At 45.1% G+C, this 19,966-nt stretch overlaps 1 protein-coding gene across 1 annotated transcript in view; it reads right to left on the bottom strand.

Moving 5' to 3' along the window:
• LOC146346938 (epidermal retinol dehydrogenase 2-like) overlaps positions 1–19,966 on the bottom strand; it is a 50,156-nt gene that overhangs the window by 23,815 nt on the left and 6,375 nt on the right. The window contains exons 2-3 of the mRNA XM_084849485.1: positions 13,400–13,743; positions 10,582–10,713 (exon numbers count right to left, since the gene is read on the bottom strand). Of these exons, the coding sequence (XP_084705611.1) occupies positions 10,582–10,713; positions 13,400–13,720 (453 nt within the window). The 5' untranslated portion in view covers positions 13,721–13,743. The remainder of the gene's footprint in view (positions 1–10,581; positions 10,714–13,399; positions 13,744–19,966) is intronic.

Below are 19,966 nucleotides of genomic sequence, written 5' to 3'. Positions count from 1 at the left end.
TAGGACTTATTTCTGAGTAAACAGGCATCGACTCATGCTGTAGCAGGATCATGCTGTAATGCACACTGGCCATTTGCTTTAAAAAGGCTCTCTTGACAGCTGTAAACTTTACATGCCCAAGGTAAAGCTAAACAATCTTTTTTTTGTATTCTGAAGTTTTAAACTATTCTAGGAACGCCATCAAAAAAAGAGAGCCCTGTCCTGTATGATTTTCACCTGCGCTCTTATTTTTAGTTCCTTTTGGTATTTTAGTCAGTTATGTTCAGGCTAACAATTTGAAATATTAGAACTGGAAGCACCAATCAAGTCCTTTGGCATGTAGATCGAAGAAGGCAATCCAGTTTAGCCTGCCCACCATCACATTCCTACTTCTTTTTAGTCTGAAGGTCAAATCATTTATTTATTTGTATCCTGTCTTTCTACCCAAAAATGGTACTCAAGGTGGCTACATCTAACAACACCTTACATTAAGCACACTTTTTCAAAGGCATGCTTAATAGTGCTGCTTGTATTTTGAAGCAACAGCAGCTGATCAGCACGGCTGCTGGTGAGGAAAGGCAATCAAACAGTAAACAGTAATCTCTCCTCCTTCCCTCTGCCCTACAGCAGAGGCTGCATAAGAGGAGCGGAAACCCTCTTGAGACCCCACCTCCAGCAGTGCCTCTTCCTCTGGGCATTAAGGCTTCCAGCAATGAGGGGAGTGTGCAAGCAAGGAAAGGTAGCAACTGCTTCTGCCTCCTATCTTGTTCACCTCTTTTGAGCACCACTGAAGGGAGGATGGGGCCCATGGCAGTATCTAAAGAAAATCTCAAGCGGTTGCCTCTGCCTGTGCACTCTCTCTCTCTCTCTCTCTCTCTCTCTCTCTGTGATGCAGCATAGATGGTTGCTCATATTAGGATGAGCCACTCGCTCACCTGTGGTTTCCCTATGGGTTGCATGAGAGTGAGGATTGGGCCCAACAATCCAAACCACACCACCCAGTGAGATGATGAGCAAGAAGAGATTACAGTCACTCCTCGCTTCTTTCTCTCAGCAGCAAGGATTGGGCAAGTAAGAACATAAGAAACGCCATGCTGGATCAGTCTGAAGGTCTATCTAGTCTAGCATTCTGTGGGAAGCCCATAAGAGAACCAGCAGCAGCCAGCAGAGCCAGAACTGTGGCAGCAGAGGAATTCATCTGAGGAGCAGGTGGGAGGTGTTTTCCTTGGGCAGCGTCAACTCCCTGCTCCTTCACTGCTGCTACAGCAGCCTGTCTGGCCTTGGGAAGGCCTCATTACTTCTGGCAGCTGAGGACCTGGTTCCCTGGGGAGTGTTTGGCATCCAGCCATTGGCTGTCCCTCCAGGGAGCTGGACTTAAGGGAAGCCAACGTGGGCGGTGGTGCCCTCAGAGGGGGAGACACCAAAGGGGGGGGTCGCCCCTTTGGGGGGGCAGCGAGGGTGAGGGCCATATCCCTTGGTTTTCTCTCCTCTCTCTGTGTTTCCCGTCTTTCTCCTCCCCTTCTGGGGAGTGAGGGGGGATTACTGGGGCTGTTGGGGGGGTGGCCTTTGACTGTGTTCATTTGTTTTCAAGTCAGGCTCTCTATTATTGTATGGGTGAAAGGGAAGTGATTTTATACCACAGGGTGAGAGCCTGCTGGTATTGAATTGTGCCCCCGCCCTCCGTCCAGGGTGAGAGATGGGAGGGGAGTGTTAGGTGTACATTCCAGGTGAGAGATCGGATGTTGGGCTTGACTGTTTTATTCTGCTGAATGTTGCTGAGTTTGATGTCTTTTCTGAGACAAAGTCAGCATTATGTGTGTAGGGGGGGCAATAACGGGACGGGGGCATGGGGAGATATGGTGCCGGCAGAACAAACATTCATAGGAGAAAGGAGAGCAGGTATCTTACACCTATCCAGCCTTCTGGTTGCCCTGTCAGCCCAGGTACCTTGGGAAGCAGGGCAAGCCACCGGCAGAATCTTTGCCTGCTCCTTTGCAATGCCAGGTCAGTCCGGAATAAGATCACAACCATCCATGATTTAATCTTGGATGAAAAGGCTGACCTGGAATGCAGTATAGAAACTTGGCTGGGGGAGACAGATGGGCCTGAATGGGCACAGCTTCTCCTGGTTGGGTACCCCGTAGTAGAGCAGGTAAGGAGAAGAGGACAGGGAGGTGGTGTAGCAGTGGTCCACAAAGTTAACATCCCCCTGAGCAGACTCACTGTGAAGGAACTGGCTCACATCGAGTATGTATATCTTGGTCTCGGGACAGACTGGGGATTCTGTTAGTGTACCAGCCACCCCAGTACAAGAGATGAAGAGGTACTCCTCCTCAGCAAATGAGATCGTTACCTTGTCATGGTGCTGGAGCTTGAGCACCTCAATGACGTCATGAGCTAAACCGTGAAGGGACACCCAAGACCCCCCCCCCCAACAGCCCCAGTAAAGACGAGAAGGTCATGGCAGAGAGGTCAGACTAAATACGATCCCTGGGGAAGGAAACGGCAACCCACCCCAGTATTCTTGCCATGAAAACTAAATGGATCAGTACAACCAGAGATATGTCGGTATACCATCGGAAGGTGGAACTCCCAGGCCGGAAGATGGTCAAAAGGCTACTAGGGAGGAACAGAGGATAAGTTCAACTAGCCCCAGATGTGATGACGCAGCTAGCTCAAAGCTGAAAGGACGGCTGGCAGCCGATGGTGCTGGTGGTGAACGATGAATCCGATGTTCTAAAGATCAACACACCATAGGAACCTGGAATGTAAAATCTATGAGCCAGGGCAAATTGGATGTGGTTATTGGGGAGATGTCAAGATTAAATATAGACATTTTGGGTGTCAGTGAACTGAAATGGACTGGAATGGGCCACTTCACATCAAATGACCACCAGATCTACTACTGTGGACAAGAGGACCACAGAAGAAATGGAGTAGCCTTCATAATTAATAATAAAGTGGCTAAAGCAGTGCTTGGATACAATCCAAAAAACGACAGAATGATCTCAATTCGAATTCAGGGTAAGCCATTTAACATCACAGTGATCCAAATATACGCCCCAACCACAGATGCTGAAGAAGCAGAAGTAGATCAATTCTATGAGGATCTGCTGCACCTACTGGATAGTACGTCAAAAAAAGATGTTATTTTCATTACAGGAGACTGGAATGCTAAGGTGGGTATTCAAACGACACCTGGAATTACAGGCAAGCATGGTCTGGGAGAACAAAATGAAGCAGGACATAGGCTGATAGAATTTTGCCAAGACAACTCACTGTGCATAACAAACACTCTCTTCCAACAACCTAAGAGACGACTTTATACATGGACTTCACCAGACGGTCGACACCGAAATCAGATTGACTACATCCTTTGTAGCCAAAGGTGGCGAACATCTATGCAGTTGGTAAAAACAAGACCTGGAGCTGATTGTAGTTCAGATCACGAACTTCTTATTGCACTATTTAGAATCAGATGAAAGAGAATAGGGAAGACCCACAGATCAGTCAGATATGAGCTCACTAATATTCCTCATGAATATGCAGAGGAGGTAAAGAATAGATTTAAGGGACTAGATTTGGAGATAGGGTCCCGGAAGAACTATGGACAGAAGTTCGCAACATTGTTCAGGAGGTGGCAACAAAAAACGTCCCAAAGAAAAAGACAACCAAGAAGGCAAGACGGCTGTCTACTGAGACACTGGAAGCAGCCCAAGAAAGAAGGAAAGCAAAAGGCAACAGTGATAGGGGCAGATATGCCCAATTAAATGCAAAATTCAAGAGGTTAGCCAGAAGAGATAAGGAATTATTTTTAAACAAGCAATGCACGAAAGTGGAAGAAGATAATAGAATAGGAAGAACAAGAGACCTCTTCCAGAAAATTAGAAACATCGGAGGTAAATTCCAGGCAAAAATGGGTATGATCAAAAACAAAGATGGCAAGGACCTAACAGAATCAGAAGAGATCAAGAAAAGGTGGCAAGAATATACGGAAGATCTGTATAGGAAGGATAATAATATCGGGGATAGATTTGATGGTATGGTCAGTGAGCTAGAGCCAGACATCCTGAAGACTGAGGTTGAATGGGCCTTAAGAAGCACTGCCAATAACAAGGCAGCAGGAGATGATGGTATCCCAGCTGAACTGTTTAAAATCTTGCAAGATGATGCTCTCAAGGTGATGCATGCCATATGCCAGCAAATTTGGAAAACACAAGAATGGCCAACAGATTGGAAAAGATCAACTTATATCCCCATACCAAAAAAGGGAAGCACCAAAGAATGTACAAACTATCGAACAGTGGCACTTATTTCACATGCCAGTAAGGTAATGCTCAAAATCTTGCAAGGTAGACTCCAGCAATTCATGGCATGAGAATTGCCAGATGTACAAGCTGGGTTCAGAAAAGGCAGAGGAACTAGAGACCAAATTGCCAATATCCGCTGGATAATGAAGAAAGCCAGGGAGTTTCAGAAAAACATTTATTTCTGTTTCATTGACTATTCTAAAGCCTTTGACTGTGTGGATCATCACAAATTGTGGCAAGTTCTTGGTGGGATGGGGATACCAAGTCATCTTGTCTGCCTCCTGAGGAATCTGTGGTTCCAAGTAGCAACGGTAAGAACAGACCACGGAACAACGGACTGGTTTAAGATTAGGAGAGGAATACGGCAGGGTTGTATACTCTCACCCTACCTATTCAACCTGTACGCTGAACACATCATGCGATATGCTGGGCTTGATGAAGCCAAGGCTGGAGTTAAAATCGCTGGAAGAAACATTAACAATCTCCGATATGCAGATGATACCACTTTGATGGCTGAAAGCAAGGAGGAGCTGAGGAACCTCATGACAAAGATGAAAGAAGAAAGTGCAAAAGCTGGGTTGCAGTTAAACCTCAAAAAAACCAAGATTATGGCAACTAGCTTGATTGATAACTGGCAAATAGAGGGAGAAAATGTGGAGGCAGTGACAGACTTTGTCTTTCTAGGCGCAAAGATAACCGCAGATGCTGACTGCAGCCAGGAAATCAGAAGACGTTTACTTCTTGGGAGGACAGCAATGACAAATCTTGATAAAATAGTGAAGAGCAGAGACATCACACTGACAACAAAGGTCCGCATAGTTAAAGCAATGGTATTCCCTGTAGTAACCTATGGCTGCGAGAGCTGGACCATAAGGAAGGCTGAGCGAAGGAAGATAAGATGCTTTTGAACTGTGGTGCTGGAGGAAAATTCTGAGAGTGCCTTGGACTGCAAGAAGATCAAACCAGTCCATACGCCAGGAAATAAAGCCAGACTGCTCACTTGAGGGAATGATATTCAAGGCAAAACTGAAGTACTTTGGCCACATAATGAGAAGACAGGATACCCTGGAGAAGATGCTGATGCTAGGGAAAGTGGAAGGCAAAAGGAAGAGGGGCCGACCAAGGGCAAGATGGATGGATGATATTCTGGAGGTGACGGACTCGGCCTTGGGGGAGCTGGGGGTGGCGAGAGCCGACAGGAAGCTCTGGCGTGGGCTAGTCCATGAAGTCATGAAGAGTCGGACGTGACTGACCGAATAAACAACAAACTGGCCACCCCACTGCCTAACAGAGTCCCTAACTGAGCTCACAGAGCTGGTCTTGGAGCTGGTATTGGCTTTTAGTCCTGGGTGACTTCAACATCCCCCTCAGGTCCAACTTGCCAAGTGTAGCTCAGGAGTTCATGGCAACCATGGCCCTGTCCCAGATGGTCAAGGGGCCAACACATGAAGCTGATCACACGCTCAGTTTGATCTTCTGCTCCAATCAGGAGAATGATCCATGGGTGGAGGCTCTATCTGTCTCCACATTGTCATGGACGGATCACTGTCTGGTCAGGGCTGGTATCATGGCTACTACCCACCTCTGCAGGGGTGGAGGACCAATTAAGATGGTCCACCTCCGAAGGCTGATGGATCCATTGCGATTCCACAATGCCTCGGGGGGGGGGGTGTTCTTGGCTGGTGCCACTGCCGACCCTGTCAAGTCCCTGGTCTCTGTGAGGAATGAAGATCTGACCAGGGTTATTGACATGGTCGCTCCGAGACGTCCTCTCCTACCCGCTTCCAAATAAGCTACATGGCTTACAGGAGAATTGAGGGAGCCGAAGCTGCAAGGACGACAACTAGAGCGCCGATGGCGGAAAACTCAACTTGAATATAAGACACATCATAGGGATCATTTGAAGACCTATGGGGTGGTGATATGTGCAGCAAAGACAGCTTTCTACTCTACACATATCATGTCCGCAATCTCGTGCCCAGCTGAGCTGTTCAGTGTGGTTAGGGAGGTGAGTCAGCCCCCCCCCCCCCACACACACACACACTGAATCTGATCTTAGAGCTTTCGGTAGCTCGCTGTGACGCCTTTAATGAGTTTTTCGCAGATAAAATCTCTTGGATATGAGCCGACTTAGACACTGTCGTAGGGACAGAAATCAACGGTGGGGTGTCCAGCAACTCTGCTTGCACAATTAAACTGGATCATTTTCAGCTTGTGAGTCCTGATGATGTGGACAAGCTGCTTGGCTTGGTCAAAAAGACAACTTGCCCTCTCAATCCCTGCCCATCCTGGCTTGTAGTCCAGGGAGGGGAGAGGGTAAAACAACTTTTGCTGAATATTATTAATGCCTCCCTAAGGGAAGGTAATTTTCCATCTTGTCTGAAAGAAGCAATTGTTAGACAGCTTCTGAAGAAGCCTTCCCGTGACCCCCTAGACTTCAATAATTACAGGCTAGGAAACAATCTACCATTCTGATGCAAGGCAATTGAGAAGGTGGTGTCCATTCAACTCCAGGCAGTCTTGGATGAAACTGATTACCTGGACCCATTTCAAACTGGCTTCAGAGAGGGATATGGAGCTGAGACTGCCATGGTCGCATTGGTGGATGATCTTCGCCTGGGAATCGATAGGGAGAGTGCATCCCTGTTGATTCTTTTGGATCTCTCAGCGGCATTTGATGCCATCAACTATGGTATCCTTCTGGATCGCCTGAGGGAGTTGGGGGTTGGGGGAACTGCTCTGCAGTGGTTCTGCTCCTTTTTCTCAGGACGGTTCCAGATGGTGTAGCTCGGGGATAGCTGTTCCTCGAAAAAGGAACTATTATGTGGAGTCCCTCAGGGCTCCATTCTATCCCCAATGTGGTTCAATATCTACATGAAACTGCTGGGAGAGATCTTCAGGAGGTTTGGGGCTGAGTGTTATCAGTACTTTGATGACACTCAAATCTATTTCTCCTTATCATCTTTATCCAAGGAAGGTATGACTCCTCCGAATGACTGCCTGAAGTCAGTAATGGGCTGGATGAGGGAGAATAAGCTGAAACTGAATCCAGGCAAGACAGAGGTGCTCATCGTGAAGGGTCCAAATTCAGATATTGAGGTATGTCAACCAGTTCTGGATGGGGTTGCACTCCCCCTGAAGGAGCAAGTTTGTAGCTTGGGCAGCTTTTTGACCCAAGCCTGCTCCTGGCACCCTAGGTGGAGGCAATGGTGAGAAGTGCCTGTTATCAACTTTGGCTGAGACACCAGCGACACCCATTCCTGGAATATGTGGTTCCACATATATGGACCTGGTAATGGTGGTGCACGGGCTGGTAATCACTAGGCTTGATTTCTGCAATGTGCTGTACTTGGGGCTGCCTGTATATTTAATTCGGAAACTTCAACTAGTATAAAATATGGCAGCCAGGCTGGTCTCTGGGACATCCCGTGGAGATCATATTACACTGGATTGAAAATCTTTACACTGGCTGCCAATTTGTTTCCGAGCAAAATATAAAGTGCTGGTTCTTACCTTCAAAGCCTTACATGGTCTAGGTCCAAGGTACCTTAGGGAGCGCCTTCTCCCCTACATCCCAGTCTGCCACCTAAGGTCCTCTGAGGGCTCTCTGCTGCGGCTGCCTAATGTGAGACTGGCAGCCACACGCAAGGACCTTCTCCTTTGCCGACCCTCAGTTGTGGAATGACCTGCTGGTTGAAATGCGCCTGCTGACCTCGTTGAAGGTTTTTAAGCAGGCATTAAAGATGCTATTATTCTGGCAGGCCTTCCCTTTTTGGAACCCTTTTTCTTCAGCTTTTACACACCTCCTCACCTTTAAACTTTGTGCCAGTTATCCACGTATGTTTTGAAGCCTGCCTGAGCCTTGGGCTTAGTTACCTGAGATACTGAGGAAGAAAGGGCTGTATGCCAGAGCAGGTTTTGTGGACTCCCACATACACTTCATACTTATTTTCACTGAATCTCATTTGGCATTTTCTTGCCCATTCACGTGGTTTAGATACTTCTGAAGTTCTTCATCATCCTGAATCCCTGCCTCTCATTTGCAAGCCTGATGACCTTACTGCTCATCTCTGATTTCAGATCAGGAGGGTAGGGGGCACTGCTTGTCTCCATCCACTGTGGAAATTGCCCATATTTCCTGTTCTCTTCTATCTGTTCTTTAGCCAGTTTCCAATAGGTAATTATGATTATTTAGTATTTCTATGCCACTCTTACTCACTGTCCATCCAGAGGGACTTACAAATATGAAACACCAACAAATATATAACAGAAATAATTCGACCTTCTCTTGTCCCATCACTAAGTTTACTCAGCAGTTTTTGGCAAGGTCTTTCTGAGAGATATATTCAAGCTTAATTTGAATAAACTGATTTATAAGATTTCTCAGGATTTAGACAGATGGGCATCTTTAAAGATGAGTTTGTGGGATAAGGTAAATACACTCAAGATGAATACTAAACCTAAGATTGTTTATGCTGTATGTGGGATTCCTTTATCTATACACCTGGCAAATATTTTCATAAAATCAATGCTCTGTTTCATAATTTTTTTGTGGGGGGGGTATGCGTCCACTCCACCATGATTATCTTTGAAAAGGATGCAACTTCCAATTAAATATGGTGGATTTGGTTTTCTGGATCTTGCTCTATATCACCAGGTTTATCAGTTGAATTGTACTGTATTTTGGTAATTCCCATTTACATCGGCTCTTCCGCTTTGGTCAGTTTTGGAATCTTCTTGTCTGGTTCCTCTCTCTAAATGGAATGTATTAGGTTCTAGGCACACAAGAACAGATAGGGTTCCTCCCACAGTTTCTGCTGTTAGAGATGTGTGGCATATAATGTCACGTCAGTTACACTTTGATCCGTTTTCTCATGCTACCTTGACTTTATGGGGAAATCCAGATCTAAATTGGTAAGACATTATTTTTGTGGTGCACATGGACAGATAAAGCGATTTTTACTTTGGATCAACTGGTGGGTGCTAATGATAAGTTCTTGTCGTTTTTATCCTGTGTGCCAAATATGATTTGCCAGCTATGGCTGAATGGCAATGCTTGCCATTTGTGAGTATCTAGGTTTGGTCCTGCTGCTTTTATTGCATCAGAGTTTCCATCATTATTGGAAGTGCTTATTGAGGCTGGTCAGGCAAAACAACCCAGAATCCATGTCTATAAATGCTTGTTATTGGTGAATAATTACGATATAGAGGAATGGAATAGGGAACGGGATCGTCCCATTTTGCCCAAACAACAGATCATTGCTTTGGCTTCTATACCTGTCACATCTAGGGATCTTGGGCTGCGTCTTATTCAGCAAAAACTTTTGCTTCATGTCTAATGGATGCTGCAACGTCTCTTTAATAAGGGTTTGTCTAATTCAGCTAATTGCTGGTGGTGCAATGCAGGTAATGCTTCTTTTAAACATATCTGGCAATGTCCAGTCGTTGCTTCTTTTGGGGAGGAGGTTATTATACAGATGAATTTTGTACTGGAATGGCCTTTAATATTTACAGATGTACATGCCCTTCTAAATTATCTACCATGGAAATTAACAAATAATCAGCGTAAATGGAATTTCCGTGGCCTTTTGACAGCTCAAAGACTGATATTACAACACTGGAAAGATAAATATTAATCTCCTATAATGCAATGGATTGTGGACTTTACAACATTTTCAATATTTGAATGGGTGGTGTATTGAAGCTACCTTCAAATGGATGTTTATTTGGATAAGTTGAAGCTTATGTATAATTACAAAGAAGTTGTATTTTTATACATATGTATTCACTGATATGGATATATACAAATCTATGTATGTATATAATTTTTATATACATTTCTTTTTGTTGATGAAATTTCACAATAAAAATGAGTAACAATGAAATGAAATAAAATGAAATAAAATAAAATAAAGCTTCCTATTCATTTATGTAGGACAGAAGTTAGGCTGACAGATCTTTAGTTTCCCATAGCCCCTGGATCCCAAGTTGGTGTTACAGTAGCTACTTTCCAATCCTCTGCAATGAGATGGATTCTAATGATGTTGCCTTTTTTTCACCCCCAGCTATCATCTTTTGAGTTATTTTCTCTAGTAAAATGTTTCTCCTGGCCACTTGTTAATCTAGGACTAGGAGTGTCAGACTGGCTAACTTCAATTCTGTAAAGTGCTTGGCTATATCACAGAATCCATTAACCCTACTACAAGTCCTATAAGACTGGTTGTTGATTAGTAAAACAACAACAACGATTCAAGTCCAAATGTACTTTCACAGTTAATCACAAATTTGTTACCCAAAAGTTTGCCACTGCATTCACTTCCATTGTCTTCTCCATCAGCAAGTCTGGAGAGTCCAAGAACTTACTTCCTGTTACAACGCCGGCATTGTTAATCAGGATACTAACATCACCAACTTCCTTTTTCACCTAGAACAAGCACAGCCTGTTAGAATATGTTCCATTTTTATTTTATTTTTTTACAAAATTTAGCAAGTTTACAGAGTTGAAAATAAAGCACTAAACAGAGAAAATGCCATCTCTGTAACCAGGATAAGCTTCTGAATATAAAGGGATTTGCAGGATTCTTCATAATGGGTGAGTTTGCACGACATGACAGCCCACCCTGGTGAACAAGCCATCCAGTGTTGGTTGCTCACAGAACAACCCACGGTGAGCCAGACAGATGATTGGGCTTCCTGTGGGTTGTTCTCCCCCTCAGTCCTCCGGATGGCTCCGGCACATATCCCACAGGACTTTGTAGCAGAATCCATCTTGTCTGCCCATCCCATCCCCATTGCAACCCCATTTTTGTTCTGCAGCTTTCTTTTTCGGGCCCCAACGTTTGGGCAAATGGCGCTGGAATATATGTATGTACGTGTGTGTAATTTTTTTCAGCCCCAATAATTTGTGCAAAGGTCTTTGTTATTTTTAATTATTCTTATTTTTGTCAGCTTTTTGCAGTTGCACAAGTCTGCACTTGTGGCTGTCAGAAGTATATAAAGCCCTGCCTTGCCTACTGCCTTGTAAGTTTCAGCTGTCAAAGGGAACCAATTGAAATATGAAGCATACAAGGTAATTAACAAGAAGGGGGTGCATACAGGCAACTTTGACTGCTGTTGACAATGGATGGGTTGGGAAAAGGGGACCAGATTCCCCCCGCCCCCTTAGCAAGATGATCCCCAGGGTTTTAAATGTTGAACTGCTACTTGGGGGTGCCCTGCTTCCATTCCATACTTCCCCGAGTCTCCAGCAAGTTCTTTTAAGGGAGATCTACTTTCCCCACCCCCCTTTTCACTGCTCCCATTCGCAGTAACTACAGCATGTTCATGGGGCTGAAAAAATAATAACAACATTTCCAGCCCCATTTGAGCAAATGTTGGGGTATGCAAAAATAATTTTAAAAGGGGTTGGTGAACGAATGACAGCCCCTCCAAAGTGACATTTGGGCATCGGTGGAGGGGCTGTCACTGTGGCACAGGCGAGGTTGCTCAGGAAGAATGGTAGGGCTTTTCTTTGCTCTTGCTGAATGGTTCACTGCCCAATCGCCACAACCCATGATGGGTTGGCTCTGCCGGGTTTGGATGACACACCAACCCATCATGGCTTAAACAACCCCAAGAACAAGCCATGGGCTGTCAGGGTGGCTTGTTGGCAAAAAATAAGCCACCGTGCGGGAAGTGGTCCAAGTTCAGATGACACCACAACCCACCAGGCTCGTTTCACACAATAACCCACAATGGGTGGTTGTGTCATCTGAACCCAGGCAATGTCTAGGTTCACACAACACGCTAACCCACAATCAGTGGTTGAGTGTGGGTTGTTGTTGAACCATAGGTTGTTTGTTGAACCATGGGTTACTGTGTTATCTGAACCCAGGACATTTTCTGCAGTGTGGCTTGTTAACCACCCTAAACAACCCAACAACAACCCATGGGTTCTTAAAGTGGTTTGTCTGAGAAAAATAGGTCATATTGCATGGTTAACAAGCCACCCCATGGAAAATGTCCTAGGTTCTGACAAAACACTAACCCACAGTTCAACAACAACCTACACTCAACCACTGAGTGTGGGTTAGCATGTCGTATGAACCCAGCCAATGTCAAGAAATCTTTTTTTCTTTTTTAGTTTATCAGTTTTCCTAAGAAAGACCAAACATTCTCTGACTTATTTTTCTAGAAAAATAGCAGAAGAGGTTCTTATAGTCAAACCCTTACCCACTTGAGATTAACAGCACTTTGAATGGCCTATTTATAGTCACTACGGTTACCCTGTGATGAGGTGGTATAAAGCTCTTACTATTTTTCAAATAAATGTTTTGCAAAGTATGTGCAGATCTACTTCTTCCATTTAAACTAATAGGGAATTATTTGCGGATAGCGAGGACTCCTGTGCCTATAAGAAACTACTAGGCAGAGGCAACATTTAGTGATGCAACATTTCACAGAAGCCAGCTATACAAGACAACAGTAAAGGCATATGTTAGAATATGGGTCACCACAAAATCTTCATTAACCAGGGTATAGGGCAATGCTTTACTTTTTGCTCACAGCCTCTTTCTCAAGCAGGGTATGCTTCTGATTTCAGAGCCTCAAAAAAGAAAAAAGAAAAGCAAACTGGTGGGGGTGGTGGAAAGGTTGTGAAAGAGAAAAAGGGTTCAGCACACCCTTCCTGCCCACCAGCACTTCCCTCCTTTAGATTTCACCCTCAACTTTTATAAAATCTGACAGTGATCTGTGTTCTAAATGTGTAGTTACCCTCTCACAGTAAACACAAATAACGAAATCCAGTGACATCACTGCAGTCTGAGGGACCATAGTTCAGTGGGATATTATATGCTTTGCATGCAAAAGGTCCCATGTTCAATCCTTGGTGTCTCCAGCTAAGGCAGTCAGGTAGTTGGTGACTCCTACCTGAATAAATCAAAAGGCTGGTAGTATCAGGCTGACATGGTGGCTTTTTACAAATGGAGTTAAGCGCAACTTTACATGAAGCTGAACTTCCTGTTTCATCTCCTAAGATATCCACATGCCACAGCTGCACATCTCAACGTGCTTAATAATGACTAGGTAAAATATTATAAGTAATACAAAGTCCATCTCCAATATATAATTACCTGATCTGCCACACGATAGATCTCTTGCCTCTTGCTGCAGTCACAAATGTAGTCATGTACTCTTACAACTCCAGTTTTTCTTGCTAGTCTAGCTGTCTCTTTGTTCCCTTCCACATTAATATCCCAGAGAACTAGAGTGGCTCCAAGACGAGCAAATTTTAAAGCCATAAGCCTTCCAATTCCACTTCCAGCTCCAGTTATAAGCACTATTTCACCAGCAACATTCTTCTTCCGCACAGGAATAAATAACAAAAAGATGGACTCCAGTGTGTAATATATTAATAGCCCAACGACTCTGAGTGTTTCCAGGAAGAAATTCATCTTGGAGAATGTTTTCCAATTAGCTGTTGAATAACCACAAAGATCAATTACAGTCAATTGCCAACAACATACATCAAGCTCTACCGTCCATCCACAGTTGGGGTCAAAATGTATCCCAACAGTGCAGAGCGGCAGGGGGAAATCATAAGATTTCTAAGTCTTCTACAACTCCAGGTTCCAAGAATCCCTCAACCTTGATAAGGTTTGAATTGCCAGGTAGTCCCACCACCCAATCTAGCGAAAAAATGATGAGTTTATTCTGTTTGGGGTCAATATTAACCCCTACTGGAATGACTAAGAAAAGTGAAAAAAAAAAAACCACCCTTAAGCTAGTGAGTTGACACCTCCAGGGTGTCACTCACGGGACCTGCTACTTTGACCTGGCGCTGGGTAGGCAGGCGCTTTGGAGTTCCGCATTCTTCACTCTGAAACCCAGAGCGCTCCTCATGTTGAGGTGGAAATTGTGATGATCACAAACCCAGCATCCTGTACTGCCTTCAACATATTCTTCTCACCATCATGACCATATAACCTTGACTGAGCTGATGCTGCCCCAGCCACTTGTCCACCATCCTCATAACGGCCACCTTGATTTCTGCTGCTGTATGGGACTAGTCTATGATGTCATCAGGAAGAAAGGCCCATCTACAGCCTACCTTCACAGTCTCAATGGTGCTGGGTCTTGTTCCTGTGCCCATAGGCTCCTCCCACCAGTATGCTATGAGGGGCAGGTAGGCATGCACTCCACCCTGGCTGCTGCAAATATTAAAGGTGAAATGCACCATCTGCACTTCTGCTCTCCGCAACTGATCCAGCACTTCCTCCTTGCATGCCTGGTCCAGGGAGGGCTCTATGGTCTTGTGAAGGTAGTACATTGTAATACAGGACCACAGCCTCTATCAGCTGCCTGAACCCAATGGACTCCACCAGACTGAATGGCTGGTCACCCAAAGCCAATGTCTCACCAGTGCAGCTGGTGATCTACAGTAGTGTTGGAAACAGACATCTCGTGACTCTGTATTTGCCCCACCCCATGTCCTCCACAGTGGCCTGCCTAATCCTCTGTTTCTTGGGGGGGGGGGCACTGACAGGTGTAAGCCTTGAATTGCTCATGCTGACTCTGTCCCGGCACAACAGCCTTACCCTTGCCCCCTGACTCTTCTGTCCCTAGCAGGAGTGACTGATGTTGCTTCTTCCAGTGCTGACAGAGACCGGTGGTGGCATAGTGCCCAGCTTGCTTTCCCCTGCTCATATGCTTCCTGCAGTGCAGGCATGTGGCATACCTGGGAATCTGCAGCAACCCCAGAATGATCCCACACAACACTATATTTCTTGGAAGGTGACCCAGAAGTTCTGCTACCTCAGTTCTGAGTCTCCTCCAACAACACAGGAGTACTGGGGGCACCAGAGGGGAGCTGGTGCTGGCAGTTGTGCTTCTGCCTCTTCCACACTGCTCACCACACTAGTAATACAGACAATGCTGCCTTCTGTGCAGGAGCTAAGGCTCATAGGGCTGTGGGCAAATAGATCATCCGCTTCTCTGGCCTTGCAGAGAGACACTCCACTGCATCTGAAAGCTCCTGAGGAATGCCAAGACCTAATAAAATCTCTTCCCGCCTCTTCCACCACTGGGGAGTCAAAGTCCTGCTGCTGCCCACGGCCTCCTCCACAAAAAGAGCCTGCTCTGCACTCTGCATGGGCTGCCTCCTACTCCCGCAACCAGCCCCAGAGCTTGGATGAAGCTTCTTGGAGGAATGCTCCAACATGCTATTACTGCCTGCTGCAAAGGAGGGACATTTGATCTTGGGCAGGAAGGGCAGCGGCAACAGCTCTCCCAGTCCCACTGTCTCCTCTACCTCTTCCCCAATAATATTACTGCTACTGACACTACACGCCTTGCCCATGCCATGAGCTGATTTCATAACAGACACGTGTTAATGTTATTAGAATGAAACAGTGCTTGAGCAGACAAATTATCTGTCATACACACAGATAATTAAGTACTAGATGATTAATTACTGGGTATTAAAGTAATATACCCACAAGACACCTCCCCCAAAGTGATTGAAGCTCGTTAAAGCACACCCTTGAAGGTGGGCCTGTCAGTCACTCAACCATACTCCGTTCCTCCCCAGTATCAAAGGATACCACCTAGGAAAGCTAGAAAAAAGGGAAATTAAAACACTCAAAAGTAATCAGAACTAGTGACTTCTACCAGAAGGATAAACATTGATAAGCAATTCATATAATTTTGGCATCTATATTGTATGCCTACAGAATTTGGGGGCAGCAGTAGTGAACCACTGACCCCTCTTGGTTGAGCTGATTTGAGATAGATCTTACAGTGGTCCCACACACTCAATTCTGAGGGAATAGAACAGGCAGCACAGAAAACCCACAGGTAGTTTCTCTTAAGGGAGGGAGTGATCACTTTGTATCGAACTAAACTAGCACCCTGGCTCCACGGACAGGGCCATCTACAATGGCAAGGTAGACAGGTGGTCCCAGGAGGCTGGAAATCTAAGGAACAGGGCAGCCAAAGGAAGAAGGCCATCAGCAGTAGACTGAAAGGCAGGTCTGTGTGAACAGTAGGTAGAAAAAACAGATGCCTTATGAAAAGAAGACAAGGAACAGAGGAAACAAGAGCACTGAAAGATGGGGAGTGGGGAGAATGCTCATACAGAAGTAGCAGAAGCTGTCTGTTGGCAGAAACAGAAGGGACCAGGACAGACGAGACAGATACTTGATAAAGTAGGAATGTGAACAACCAAGACTTTTTCCAGCATGGATATGCCATTTTTAAAGGCACTGGAGCCCTGAGAGAAGAGAGATGGTAGTAGTCCTACATATAACCTTGGAACACAAATGATTTTGAGCTGGATAGGAAAATGTCCACTTTCTCATTCTGAAGTTCCTTGCCATAAATACCTCTTCTGTCTACCTGTTCTTTCTGTTTTCCCTCCCCATATTCTTTTGGATCATTCTGATTCTGATCCTCCTTTTCAAGTTCCTCCTTCTTCCCTTGGTAGCAGCTTTTTCAGGCCCCTGCCTCCTCTTTTCCTAGGCCCTTGCTTGATCTATTCCTAGGTTCTTCTGGCTGTGTCGCAAATCATTAGGAGCTGAACCAGAGATAAACATCTGCCCTTTAAACTAGAACAGCATATCAGACAGAGCTTCCTACTCTTCTCCCATATGCCAATTATCTCTCCCTTCTTCCATTCCACACCTACTTCTGTTTGGATTCACCTTAGAATCATAGAATAGTAGGGTTGGAAGGGGCCGACAAGGCCATCGAGACCAACCCCCTGCTCACTGCAGGAATCCAAGTCACAACATCCCTGACAGATGGCTGTCCAGCCTCGTCTTGAATGCCTCCAGTGTGGGAGAGCCCACCACCTCCCTAGGTCATTGGTTCCATTGCTGTATTGCTCTAACAGTCAGGACGTTTTTCCTGACGTTCAGCTGGAATCTGGCTTCCTGTCACTTGAGCCCATTATTCCGTGTCCTGCACTCTGGAATGATCGAGAAGAGATCCTGGCCTTCCCCTCTGTGACAACCTTTAACCTCTGTGACAAACTTGAAGAGCGCTATCATTTCTCCCCTCAGTCTTCTCTTCTCAAGGCTAAACATGCCCAGTTCTTTCAGTCTCTCCTCACAGGGCTTTGTTTCCAGTCCCCTGATCATCTTTGTTGCTGTCCTCTGAACCCTCTCCAGTTTGTCTGCATCCTTAAAATGTGGTGCCCAGAACTGGACACAGTACTCCAGATGAGGCCTAACCAGTGCTGAGTAGAGGGGAACTAGTACTTCCCAGGATTTGGAAGCTATGCTTCTATTAATGCAGCCCAAAAGAGCATTTGCCTTTTTTGCAGCCACATCACATTGTTGGCTCATATTCAGCTTGTGATCGACGATTCCAAGATACTTCTCGCTTGTAGTGTTGTTGAGCCACGTATCCCCCACCATGTAACTGTGCATTTGGTTTCTTTTTCCAAGGTGCAGAACTTGGCATTTACCCCTATTAAATGTCATTCTGTTGTTTTCTGCCCAGCGCTCCAGTCTATCCAGATCACTTTGAATTTTGTTTCTGTCTTCCAAAGTATTAGCTATCCCGCCCAATTTTGTGTCATCTGCAAATTTGATCAGCATTCCCTGCACCTCCTCCTCCAAGTCATTAATAAAAATGTTGAAGAGCACTGGGCCCAGGACAGACCCCTGCGGTAGCCCACTCCTTACCTCTCCCTCGTTTGAGAAGGTCCCATTGAGAAGCACTCTTTGAGTCCGATTCTGTAGCCAACTGTGGATCCACCAGATTGTTGTTTCATCTAGCCCACTTTGAGCAAGTTTGCTCATCCAGATATCATGGGGCACTTTGTCGAAAGCTTTGCTGAAGTCAAGTTATATTATGTCTACAGCATTCCCACAGTCCACAAGGGAGGTGACTTGATCAAAAAATGAGATCAGGTTCGTCTGGCAGGATTGTTCGTGACAAATCCATTTTGGCTCCAAGTAATCACGGCATTGTTCAAGGTGCTTACAGATGGATTGCTTTATCATCTGCTCCAGAATTTTCCCAGGGATTGATGTCAGACTGACTGGTCTGTAGTTCCAAGGTTCTTCCTTTTTACCCTTTTTGATGATAGGGACAACATTAGCCCTCCTCCAGTCATCTGGCATGTTACCCATCCTCCAGGATTTCTCAAAGAGAATAGACAGCAGTTCTGAGAGTTCTTCTGCCAGTTCCTTTATTACTCTAGGATGAAGTTCATCTGGCCCTGGAGATTTGAACTCCTTCAAAGTAATTAGGTGTTCCTTGACCATATGCCTATTGATCTCAAGCTGCAATCCTGCCCCTTCAGCCCATGCTTCGCCTTTGCCAGGGGGGTCATAGACCCTCTTTTGGGAGAAGACAGAGCCAAAGTAGGAATTGAGCACCTCTGCCTTTTCTTTGTCATCCGTTATCGTTTTGCCATCCTTATTTAATAGCTGAACAACCATTTATTTCCTCTCCCTTTTACTATGCATGTAGCTGAAGAAAGCCTTTTTGTTGTTTTTAGCATCCCTCACTAACTTCAGCTCGTTCTCAGCTTTAGCCTTCCTGACGCCATCCCTGCAATTCTGTGCTACCTGCCTGTACTCTTCCTTTGTTACTTGGCCTTCTTTCCACTTCCTATATGTGTCCTTTTTTGTTTTCAGGTAATCTCTAAGCTTTTTGGGAAGCCACACTGGCTTCTTCTGTTGTCTTCCACCTTTTCTTCTTGTTGAAATTATTTGTAATTGTGCCTTGAGAATTTCCTTTTTTAAAAGCTCCCACCCATCTTGAACTCCTTTTCTCGTTAGCATTGCTTGCCATGGGACCTTACTGATCATTGTTCTGAGTTTATTAAAATCAGCTTTCCTAAAATCCAGGGTACGCGTTTGACTACACTCAGCTTTTGCTTCCCTTAGAACCAAGAACTCAAGTACAACATGGTCGCTTTCCCCCAGAGTTCCTGTAACTGCTACTTTATCCACTAAGTCATCTCTGTTGGTTAGGATCAAGTCAAGGATAGCCGATCCTCTAGTTCCTTCCTCTACTTTCTGTAGGAGGAAGTTATCCGCCACACAAGTCAGGAATTTCCTGGAGGGGCCATGTTTTGCAGAATTTGTCTCCCAACAAATATCGGGGAAACTGAAGTCCCCCATTACTACTACATCATGCTTCCTTGAAACATTGGCTATTTGCTTTTCAAAAGTTACATCCTCGTCTTCTCCTTGATTGGGTGGCTGGTAGTAGACTCTGACCATCAGGTTCCTTTTATTCTTGGCTCCATTTATTTTGATCCAGATGCTCTCAATGGGGCTACCAAACTCATCCTCCTGCATTTCTGTGCAGAGATGTGTATTTTTTACATATAGTGCAACCCCACCTCCCTTTCTGTTCCTCCTGTTCTTTTTGAACAAGTTATATCCTTCAATTGCTGTATTCCAGTCATGAGAGTCATCCCACCAAGTCTCAGTTATACCTATCAAGTCATAATTTCCCTCTTGTATTAAGAGTACAAGTTTGTTCTGTTTGTTTCCCATACTCTGGGCATTAGTATATAGACACTGAAGACCATGTGCTTCATAGTCTGGCTTTCTTCCTACATGTGTCTGAAGACTATTATTGGGCGCTATTAGAGCTGTTCTCTCCGTTGCAGTGCATGAGCCTACGTCCATTGTTACCCCCAACTTTACATCTCCCTTCCCCATAGGATTCAGTTTAAA

Source organism: Heloderma suspectum, chromosome 4, assembly GCF_057233095.1.
Source record: "Heloderma suspectum isolate Gila_16-S chromosome 4, 16-S_ref, whole genome shotgun sequence".
Lineage (NCBI taxonomy): Eukaryota > Metazoa > Chordata > Lepidosauria > Squamata > Helodermatidae > Heloderma > Heloderma suspectum.
The sequence above is the reverse complement of the archived record's forward strand: the minus strand, read 5'-3'. Positions and strand labels throughout refer to the sequence as shown.